This window comes from Ascaphus truei, chromosome 16, assembly GCF_040206685.1.
Source record: "Ascaphus truei isolate aAscTru1 chromosome 16, aAscTru1.hap1, whole genome shotgun sequence".
Lineage (NCBI taxonomy): Eukaryota > Metazoa > Chordata > Amphibia > Anura > Ascaphidae > Ascaphus > Ascaphus truei.
This window is the reverse complement of record NC_134498.1, coordinates 37,917,887-37,928,935: the sequence shown is the minus strand read 5'-3', so window position 1 is coordinate 37,928,935 and position 11,049 is coordinate 37,917,887. Positions and strand designations below refer to the sequence as shown.

At 39.3% G+C, this 11,049-nt stretch overlaps 1 protein-coding gene across 1 annotated transcript; it reads right to left on the bottom strand.

Annotated features, from left to right (window-relative positions):
- Positions 1-3,496: 3,496 nt before the first annotated feature.
- On the bottom strand, positions 3,497-10,571 carry ZIC3 (Zic family zinc finger 3). Its single transcript, XM_075573239.1, has 3 exons — positions 9,418-10,571; positions 8,213-8,376; positions 3,497-7,218 (listed from the first exon to the last, which is right to left on the bottom strand). Exons 1-3 carry the CDS (start codon positions 10,391-10,393, stop codon positions 7,033-7,035), a joined length of 1,326 nt encoding a protein of 441 aa, XP_075429354.1. The 5' UTR covers positions 10,394-10,571; the 3' UTR covers positions 3,497-7,032.
- Positions 10,572-11,049: the final 478 nt, after the last annotated feature.

The following is an 11,049-nucleotide window of genomic DNA, read 5'->3' as shown; positions in this document are numbered from 1 at the left end:
ACGGGCGACTGAGCGCTAGGCCACGCTCCCCGGCGGTTCAGCCAATGAGGGACGAACCTGCCGGGTGATGTCATGGCCACGCCCCCATCATGCCCCCGTCTTTCCCCCTGCAGCTCTCTGCAGAACGGGGAATTCAGCTGCACGCGCCGCCAGCCTTGCAGGCGCGCGTGCAGCGCCGGCATCGGGGCCGTATCCTAAGTCAAGGGTGCTCCACTTCATTCCTTAAGCCGTCACACGCCGGTTTTTCAGGATATCCCAGCTTCAGCAAAGGTGGCAAAAGACAAAAAAAGCGCAAAACGCAAATGGTGAAGTATATCAAAGTAGATTATTTAGTGATAATGAGGTAAGTATTCTGCGTACATCATAAATGAACATTAATCGCATTCACGTGTAACATTACACGAAATTACCACACAGTCGTCATCAGGATTGGTGGTCAGAGGTGTAGCCCCAATGGATCGTCTCCTCCTGCTATTCAGATGTCATCTGCGTCTCACACGACGACGTCCTGCAATCAGCATCCAGGGTACTCCAGGGATCAGGATCGACACACCACGTGTAACGTCCGTTCTGTACTGTACACTATGTGCACGTCGCAGGACAAAAAGTCTCTGTAGCAGGGCAAAAGTCTCTGTAACAGGACAAGAGTCTCTGTAGTTGGCAACGCACGTGTGTGCAGGTGTTCTCTCACCGCAGTAAGGTGACCGGCATACAGCGGTGGTGTTCCGCCTTGGTGATCGCGCACTCCAGTGACATCACTCGTGGGACGTGAAGTGAACGGAGCGCACCCGAGCAGTGATATGAGCCGTAAATACAAAAAAACGCTCAAATGTACATGAGCAATCAATACTAGCACTACGATTAAAAGGTACCATAAAATAACAATTAATCCAACGCGTTTCGAAGCTGTAACCGCTTCTTCTTCAGGGAAGTACAGAACGGACGTTACACGTGGTGTGTCGATCCTGATCCCTGGAGTACCCTGGATGCTGATTGCAGGACGTCGTCGTGTGAGACGCAGATGACATCTGAATAGCAGGAGGAGACGATCCATTGGGGCTACACCTCTGACCACCAATCCTGATGACGACTGTGTGGTAATTTCGTGTAATGTTACACGTGAATGCGATTAATGTTCATTTATGATGTACGCAGAATACTTACCTCATTATCACTAAAGAATCTACTTTGATATTCTTCACCATTTGCGTTTTGCGCTTTTTTTGTCTTTTATGTCTTAGTTCGTGGGAGTGCTGAGCCACTCTATAACTATATCTGCATACGCCGACACCAACGGTTTTGTATGGTTTACATGTCTTTTATCACTTCCACAGTAGGGTAGTGCCTTATATAGCACCATATTTTGTTATACACATTAATAATATATAAGGATTAATTTATATGGGTACTGTTAGACATTGTTTTAACACGGTTGAGCTGTTTTTTGGGTTGCGCACTTTATTTTTATAATCAGCAGAGGTGGCTCAATCAGAGACTGAGCCACCTGTGCTGAACCAGGGACTGCTTGAGCCACCTGTGCTGAAGCAGGGACTGCATGAGCCACCTGTGCTGACGCAGGGACTGATTGAGCCACCTGTGCTGAAGCAGGGATATCCTGAAATCCTGACCTGTTGGGGGGGGGCTTGAGGACTGGAGTTGCACCCCTGCATTAAGGTTGTTTCACTGCACGTACCACCTTGCAGTTTGGCAGTGTCAATCATTAAGAAGAGTAAAGGATGGCACAAATATTATAATTGAATGTATGAAATGACGCTTCTTTGTCTGTTAAGAGGTACATGCTTTTTTAACCAGAGGTCTGAAGGGGTGTAAATCTTCCTGGATTACAATTTGGAATGATGTGCTCACATGCTAGTCCAAGGTATATTGAAAATTAATCTTATTTTAGATATATTAAAATTCACATTAAAAGAAATTACTTTTAACTGCTACAAGCAAGCATCAACCTCCCCTACCTTACATTTAATTACAAAGGCTGGCGTTTCCAATTAACATTGCACACCCTCATGGAATCCCAATGCAATTCTTAGTTGAAGTTGTGCACTTCAACTACATCCAAAGTAGCATCTAAACCGTTTGTTTCTGCTCAACTTTTTGCCTGACACTTTAGCTGCCAACTGTTTCTATTGAGTGGAGAAGTTTTGGGCTCATTAGATTGTGTTCCCCAAGCTGAGCGCAGCGTAGCAAACGTGCAATGTTCATTTATTGTACCGCAAGCTGAGCAAGAGCTAGCTTAGTGTATTCCAAGGACGTGGAAGAGGCAATTTCACAAACTGTACCTAGCTCCTTTATGTCAAACCTTACTGCGTTTTAAATAAAGGGGAGCCAATGGAGTTTTCCTTCCGGTGTTCTGGAGATGAAAGCCTTCTACATAAGTCTTAAAGTGTATTCATGAGCTGGGAGGAGAGGAGCTCAGTACTTGTGTGAGTCATCTCAACAGGCAGCAGCAGGGCGTGAGTAAAGCTGGTGAATAACGGCAGCTCCGAGCGGATATCTTGGCTTGCGAAACACTTGGGGGGGGGGGGGGCTATGTATCAAAGTCTCTTGGCTACAAAACTGTGGCAAGAGAACAGCACAAGATTAACACAGCAGAATTACCATAGCCAGATTTGTATGCCTGATGATAACGGAGTGGGGAGGGTGGGTTGATGCTTCATAATTGTCCTAATTTTGCAGGAGACTACACTACATAACCATTATAACCTCCAAGAAACACAGGCACGATAATAATCCTAAATACAAATATCATTTTTTTTTCACACAGCAGCGTTACTATTTTGATGATCATATCAGTAATATATTCTGCGTTGGGAGATTTATTGACATATATATTTCTGAGACGTGCATTAGACTAAATACATAATAATGTATTGTTGCGGATGGTTAGGGATAAAGATATTCCCCATCAACATTTTTCATTTAAGAGTTGGAATATTTTATTGATATAACCTGAAAACTAGCTCAAACTCTCCCGGGATTTGGGTTTCCGGTGTTCATTTTTGTTGGGGAGGGGGAAGGGCAAATTCATTTTTCCGGTGCTTTCATTGGGTTGGAAAATCAGTGTTTATCAGTGTGTCAACAATGACAAAAACTGACACCCATTTGAATTTAGTGTACATTTTATTTTTTAGTTTCCATGCTTCACTTGTGCTGTCTTTGTCTATGTGTGGCTGGGCTGCTGCAAGAGGCGGAACCCCACAGGAAAAGATGCTTCCTTTCCCGGTTTTTATCGGTTCTTAATCGGGAAGTGCAAGGTGATCAGTCGGTGGTGTTTTTCGGTTAAAACCTAAAACCGCAATCCCTATCCCCCCCCCCCCCCCCCCCCCACTAAGTTCTGACCATCGAAACAGTGAAATGGCTAAGCAGGAAGTCATGTGTATTCTGCTATTATGCGGTTTGGAGTTAGGCTTTTGGGGCCTACATTTCCCAGATGTATCATTGTACAATGAATATAGTGCACCAGTTGTTTCATAGTTAAATCCTTTCGGTTTATTGAGACCACCACATATCTTGCTCAACGGGATTACAAAAATCTGCTGAATCTAATATAGATAGGTATCTTTTTTTCTGCAAACTATATTATGGGGGTGGGGGTGAAAAGATGCATTGGAACTTGTAAAAATTAGCTGCTCCTAACACTGTCCCTGAAGCATAAACGGAAGTATTTTCTCTCAAACGTAACAGTGCGCATTTTTTTTTGCAATATTAAGATCTTTCGGTGCTTGAAAATATTGAAATAATAAGGTGGACCGGAAACCCCCTGTTAACATTTTCACTGCCGGAGAGGAGCGCAATTGGGCATTTCCGGCAGTGAAGGTGTTAAGAACGCTTTGCCAACATCAAATGCTGGGCTGGTAGGCACAGATACAGTAACCCCTTCGTTCATGGAGAGACCCGCAATATATTGGAGATCAACCCACCCCACATCACGTCACTCAGATTGTGCAGCGATCTATCTCAAACATTAGAAACCCTCAGAGAAAAAATAAAACAATTCAGCAGTGAAGAAAAAGGACAATAAATATATATATATATAGATTTTTTTAATCACATTTAAATTGTTTAGAATTTAGTGTGAGGGATTGGTTTTAAATAATGTCAGCCATCCCATATACTTCTAAGTGTATGGTTTGTTTTTTTGTATTAATCAATAAGGGTTCAAACCAGAAACTCATACTAGATTATGCACAAATAGTCAAATAGTGGGGCTGTTATTTTCGGCGTTGTCTATTTTTCCCCCCTTGACCTCTTTGCTATTCTGGCAGTTGCAAACCAATCTAAAACAGCAGGAGTCGTTCCAAATGTTTTACGTTTAGATGTATAGGTATTACACTGAAACAAGAACAGCAAAGAGCAACTTATTTACTCTAAGAACCACATTAAAATCAATATGAACCAAAATATAGCCCACAAATGAGATGCATTAGCTATAACATTGATTGCACTTGGAAATGTCCTGCTAGAAATGGTATTAAAGGTTTTAATATTTTTTTTAAAGATGCCGTAGCTATACATACAGTTGCATCTTTTAATAACGTAGTAGATCACATTGTTTTGTTTCTCTACCAACTATTATTTTAGGCAGAAACAGGATTTTTTAAAGAAATGTGCCAACGTGTCCCAGTAGAAGATTCACCAGCGCACTAATTTGACATTTTATCCCTGCAACTCAACTCCAGCATCAGTGCCTCATCATATCAATAAGTACTTTAAGAGATACTGTATTGCTATGTCAGGTAAATAATAAAATACAGTGTCATAGAGGGACTCTGGTGGTGTCAAGTTCATAAAGCAATTGAGCTTAACCCTGATCTTGTCCGAGGATTGCACCCTTTAATACGTACAAGCAAACCCATTGTAGAAAACCTCCTATGCACCAGCTGATAATCTGCATTACATTTGTGCTGAATTCTAAAAAAAAAAATAACAATATCGTGGTTCCCCAACTTTCCTAGGGCTAAACTAATGCAAAAATCACAAGACATTTCTCAGAGAGAAAAATACAGTTGCTTTCAATGAGTCTTTTTTTTAGTGCTGTTTTGGCAGCGGGGGAAAAGCCCATGTGTAATTTTTATTGTAGCTGTATCATTTCCACTTAAAGATTTAGCACGTTTTTTTTTTTTGCCACAGCCTCCTAAGCATACAATCGGTGCAAAGAACAGCCCCAAAATTGTCCTGGAAAAAAATATATACAACCATCCCCCCCCACACACATTTTTTTGATCTATGATAAACCAAGACTTTGATAAACAACCTCTTTTATCACCAACTAAATGTAAAACATAATATGCTTATTTAGAGAGAAGAGGCACGTGAAGCAAATACAGGAAATAAATCTATCATCAATATTTTCTTTAAATTAATTTATCTGTGAATAGTAGGATATGTTGCAGTAATTGTTTTGATTTTAAAAAAAAAGGTATGTGTAAAATGGACATAAGGACTTAAGATAGAATTATCCCAGAAGCTTATATCACTGGAAATATTTTATTATCATCCCTCAACGTTTTAGCTACTACTTTCAATACCCGAAAAAAAAAAATATTTCTAATTCGTGAGAAGGAAAAAATAATAAACAACAATTTTTGTTCACAGCACAAAGGCCCTGCGTGATTGTACTAACTTTTTTTTTGTTTTAAATGTTGAATTGTATCCTGGGGTTTTTTTCTACGTATTTTCTATCATAGCCAGACATAATGCAGCCAATAGTTCTAATAAAAATCTAATAATGCCAAATAACTGTATATTTTAATTTGTAAGAGCAAGTATTATAATCATTGGGCCTACAGTACATAGAACCAAACATGCAGATATTATATTACTGCAGGTTTTTAACACATGGATTTGTCTGAAATATATCAGTGTTCATTTTTCATGGATACATATATTATCTTGGTTCTTGAGTAGAACTCAACATATATGAATGTTCCTCGTTTTAAGGTACAAGTAGGAATTGAACCTTTTTACAGATGATGAACCTTATACACATATCCTCCTTTGAAGTGCAAGATTGAGATGTCATAGAACCTAACTGAATTGATTAGTAATATTTGATGTGCCTGCCAACCGTTGAAGGGCAATTTCATTATACTTTACGCCTAAAATAAATAGCATCTAATCTTAAATGTCTTTGATATTTATCTGTGTTCCCGTAAAATAACTGAACAGCTACAAAAATAATGATAGTGTTATGAAAAGCTATACATCTGAGTTTGTCGGCATGGTGTGAAGGAAAGGGACTCGTTGGTTAGACAATTTAAATTTGAATTCTTTCAAAACAATAAATTTTAATGCTAAAGCAGTTATAACCAAAAGCTATACAGAGTTTTGTTAGAAAACTTTTTTTTTCTCATAAATATTGTTCGGTTCCCGGCACTTGTATCAATAATTAAATTACAAACGATAAATATGGCGTCATGGATATGTATTTACAAAAGTTCTTACAAAAGGCAACTGTATACTAAACGGTCACAATCTGTGTAGTAACATCACATCCTCATCCTGGAAATATACTGGACAACAGTTTAGAACCCATTAGACAAGGAATACATTCACAAGTGTAATGCTTTGAGAAAGTTCAAGACATAACAAGACTTTGGCACGGTTTAAGAATGTGAGAGCTTAACAATCACCACTAAGGCGGAGAGATTTTTCATCAGTTAAATATACCACCTAAAAGCCTTCTTCAACTTTTTTTTTGTTTGCAGGACAACAGTGTTAAAATGGGAGGAGGAAAGGGGGGAAAAGAGGGGCAGGGGGGGGGGGGGGGGACTGCGAATGCCAAAATATGTTTTTCAAATCCTGAGAAAAGGGCACAGTTAGTCCAGAGGGTGTATCTAAAAAAAAAAGCCTTCCTGGGTAATTGCGATTAACAAGATGTAGCCCTGTGTGATAATAAATTCCATTTCCGCCTGATGGTCAGGACAACCAACTCCGGTTTTCATTTTCTTTTCTTCTTTTCATTTGGTCCTTTTTTTTTTTTAAATAGTCTGATTGTGTCTTCGTTCATTTTCCTCAAACGTACCACTCGTTAAAATTAGGGGGAAGTAATCCAGGATTGTGACTGCTGCTGCTAGTCTGAACGGCTGCTGGAGTCGGTTTCGATTCTTCACTGTTGGCAGAAGCCATAGCTGGTGGGGTTGAAGATTCATAACCTGAGCTGGCAGCGGGGGAAGAATCGGACCCTTGAGATTCATGAACCTAAAATGAAGAGGAATATATCATACACATCATTTTATACACGCGGTCAAAAATGTTATTGGGAATGGCAAAGCTTTGAAGTGCAAGTATGCACAGCACCAGGCTTTCAGCACAGGGATTAACAGCAAACCGAAATCAAAGTTTGCTTTATTCCATTCAAAACATTATATGCACTCACTTTCGTAACATAAAAAACGTTAAACTTGAACACGTCTTTTAATACATAGTACAAATAATACAAATCAGGAGCATTTGCAGATATGGTATTTCATACACTGATATTTACTTAAGTTTCAAACTATGGGTCTAGTTTAAAATATATTCAATGTATTAAAAAAATGAAGAGAAACAGTATATTTACAGCAGTATCTATCTCTGCATATATGCATATATATACAGTATATATATATACACACACACACTGTATATATATATATATATATATATATATATATATATATATATATATATATATATACACAGTATATATATATATATATATACACACACACACACACACATATATATATATATATATATATATATATATATACAGTATATATATATATACACAAACACACACACATATATATATATATATATATATATATATATATATATACACATACATATATATATATATATATATATATATATATATATATATACACACACACACACGCACACACACACACATATAGATATTATTTTTTTTAACATACATTTAAGCATCTTTGTAGATTGAAAAACTCAACATAAGAATGTTTATTTTTCAGTTTAAATGTCCTTTAAAACTGGCGAGCAATTGAAATATTGTCTCATTTAAAGAAAGAAAAAATACTGACTAAAGAAAAAAAAAATACTGGCATATTGTCTCTTTGGAAGAAAAAAAAATGTCCTTATACCCAGAAGTAACACATTCTAGTTTCCAATCATGCCCCCTTTCTCAAACCCCATATAACATTTGATATCACAAGCAAATGGAGAACATTACCTTCATGTGTTTTCGTAGGGAGCTGGGATGCGTGTACGACTTATCACACACTTTGCAGATATATGGTTTATCTGACGTGTGCACATGCATGTGCTTTTTTCTGTCGCTGCTGTTTGCAAACCGCCTATCACATCCCTCAAACTCACACTTAAATGGCTTCTCACCTGGGAAAGGGATGATATCAAAATGTTAGGAACGACCAAGGCTGCAACATATCCATCTCCCAATCATCGCCTTGCTAGATTTGTTCAGTTTCACTCCTCTGATTTGACTTAATGAAATTCACATTGTTGGCCCGGGCTGGAAGATTTCCGACGTAAATATTCCCATACGTTATCTGCATTTCATGTTGAAACATTTAACTGGGCAAATTGACACTTCATAAAATACACAGGAACACTTCTACAAATCCTGTAAAATAGGTGAAACAATAAGAGGATTGTGGCGTTGCAACGAAATTCAATTTGCTCTTTGTTACTTTTAATGTGGGTCTTTCAAATGCAACGATTCTCCTAAGTGAAGTGTTAAAAACATAGAGCAAAAGTACTTAATGGTATAAAGGCAAACTAGATCAACTCAAAATGCCCAGACCTTTTTTTTTTTTTTTAATTTTTGAAGCTGTGGTATACAAGAAATGTGTTCTTATTCTGCCTTTTCTAGTTTCACTTTACTCGTAAAGAGTTTAGTTCAACGCAGGATTCCAAATAAAAATACTTTTGACAAAAGTATCGCTGATTTAATTAGGAGATGTGCCAATCAAGAGTTAAAAAAAAAGAATGGAAGTAGGTGAAAATTGGATTTAATTAGCATGTGTATAGTTTACTTAACAGCAAGTATACAGAGAACCAAACTGCTTGTAAGCAATCCTCACTCAACAAATTCCTATTAGTTCACAGTATCCCAGAAACACGACAATGAGCTGCTAAAAAATATTGTCCCTGCCCTATCAACTCTATTTTATTCATGCTACATATACAATTTAGCTTTGAGGTAATGCAGAAAGAGGCAATAAAGAAAATTACAGTTGGAAATGTCTTCTAAAATATTCTGTAGGTAATAAACATGAGATCATGCTCATGTTTAAAAAAAAATCTAGCCCTGCATTCATAAACTTACTTAGAAGTGTTGTAGGCCGAAAACATTTTTTAACATACTTAGTCATTCCTTTGAAATGACAACCCCTCTGCGAGGCTTTTGCCTCTTACCTGTATGCGTTCTTTTGTGGATCTTGAGATTTTCTGACCGTGCAAAAATTTTCCCACATCCAGGGAACGGACATGGGAAGGGTTTTTCTCCAGTGTGCACCCTTATATGGTTCACCAGTTTGTATTTTGCTTTAAAAGATTTGCCTCCCCTAGGACATTCCTCCCAGTAGCATATGTGATTAGTTTGTTCAGGTCCCCCAACATGCTCCATTGTCATATGTGTAACCAGTTCATGCATGCTGCTAAATGTCCTGTCACAGGCTTTTTGTGGACGGTTCATTGGTGATTCCTCTAGCCACTTGCACGATAATTCTTGTTTGATGGGTTGCCTCATGTACCTAAAGAAAGCCCCCGGGGCATGGTGAGTAGCCACATTCATACCCATATTCATGTGATTGTAATTGTGGAACTGGGCAGCAGCATAATGATCTGTCCTCGGGCTGGACACTGCTCTGTAAGGATCTGGGCGTCCAAAAATATCTCCCCTGATACCTAAATGCATTTGACCATTGACCATATGTCCATTGGTTGAAGTGTGGCTGGGGTTCTGCTCGTGAAGTCCTGGGAAGATCAGGTGTCCTGGGGGGTCAGTGATCCCTGGGGGGCCATGGCTGGCAAAAAGTCCGTGCTGATGACCACCTGCAGAGGTGGCATCTCCAATTCCAGAGCTCCGGTTTCGGAAAAGAAAGTCTCGAGTGGAGTTAAAGGCTGCACCGCCATAAGATGGCACCTGCCCAGTGTGGTGCCCGAGCGCATTGGCATACCCGGATGCTTGCGGGGTGAAAGCCGAGCTTTGGCTTGAGGAGAGATCATGACTGGCTGGACTGAGCTTAAAAGCTGCACCATGTGAAGACTCGGCAAATGGATTAAGCGCCATGCCAGCATCTCGGTTGGACATTTCATGATGCCGACTTGTCCCAAACCCACCAACTCCCAGGGTGGGAAATTGTGGTCCTCCGTCTAGTAGCATTGTCATGAATGAACCTGAGCAGAAAAAACCTACTCACTGGTCAGCACAGGATACAGTTCATGCAGAGGCAGTGGCCACTAAAATAAGTTTTCTTTTAATTCCCTTTGCTTGAGAAAATCCTGGAAACAGCTCACCCTCTCCAACTGAGTAATGTCCTTGGACTGATAAAGTCAATCACTCACTCCTCACACATAAACCAACTCAGGAGGCAGTCTGGATTGCACCAATAGAAGCTCAGCTGGGGGAGTGTCATTCGAGCCCAGCCCAGGCCCCCATTTGCCTGTGAACTCTTGATTGACAGAGTTTAGCATTGAATATGGCAGCTTCACTAAGATCTATGCCCTGATTGGTCTATTTAGGTTAGTACTTGCAGGTAAGGTTAACCCTTTCACCGCGGCAAGGGCTTGGGATACGCTGCAGAGGAAGATGCCGCAGAATCATCCAGCATGGAAAGAGTTAAAAGGTTCCAGAGTGCCCAAATATTTGTCTAGCAGATCTCTAATTTGATGATGTCTATAAACATCACATGCTATGGGCATTCTTTGAAAGACTAAACCGTTATCTTTCAGTTATCCTACATAAAACTCTTAACTCTAAAAGCATTTAGAACAAAAACCAGAGAACACGCTTGCTGAATACAAGCAAATATATGTGTGTAGTCT

What these genes read in the sequence shown, in the direction of transcription:
- ZIC3 (XM_075573239.1), bottom strand. Translation starts at nt 10,393, where the DNA reads ATGACAATGCTACTAGACGGAGGACCACAATTTCCCACCCTGGGAGTT. An exon ending in CCACAAAAGAACGCATACAG is followed by an intron (nt 8,377 to 9,417) that starts GTAAGAGGCAAA and finishes TCCCTTTCCCAG; the next exon opens with GTGAGAAGCCATTTAAGTGT. An exon ending in CCCTACGAAAACACATGAAG is followed by an intron (nt 7,219 to 8,212) that starts GTAATGTTCTCC and finishes TCTTCATTTTAG; the next exon opens with GTTCATGAATCTCAAGGGTC.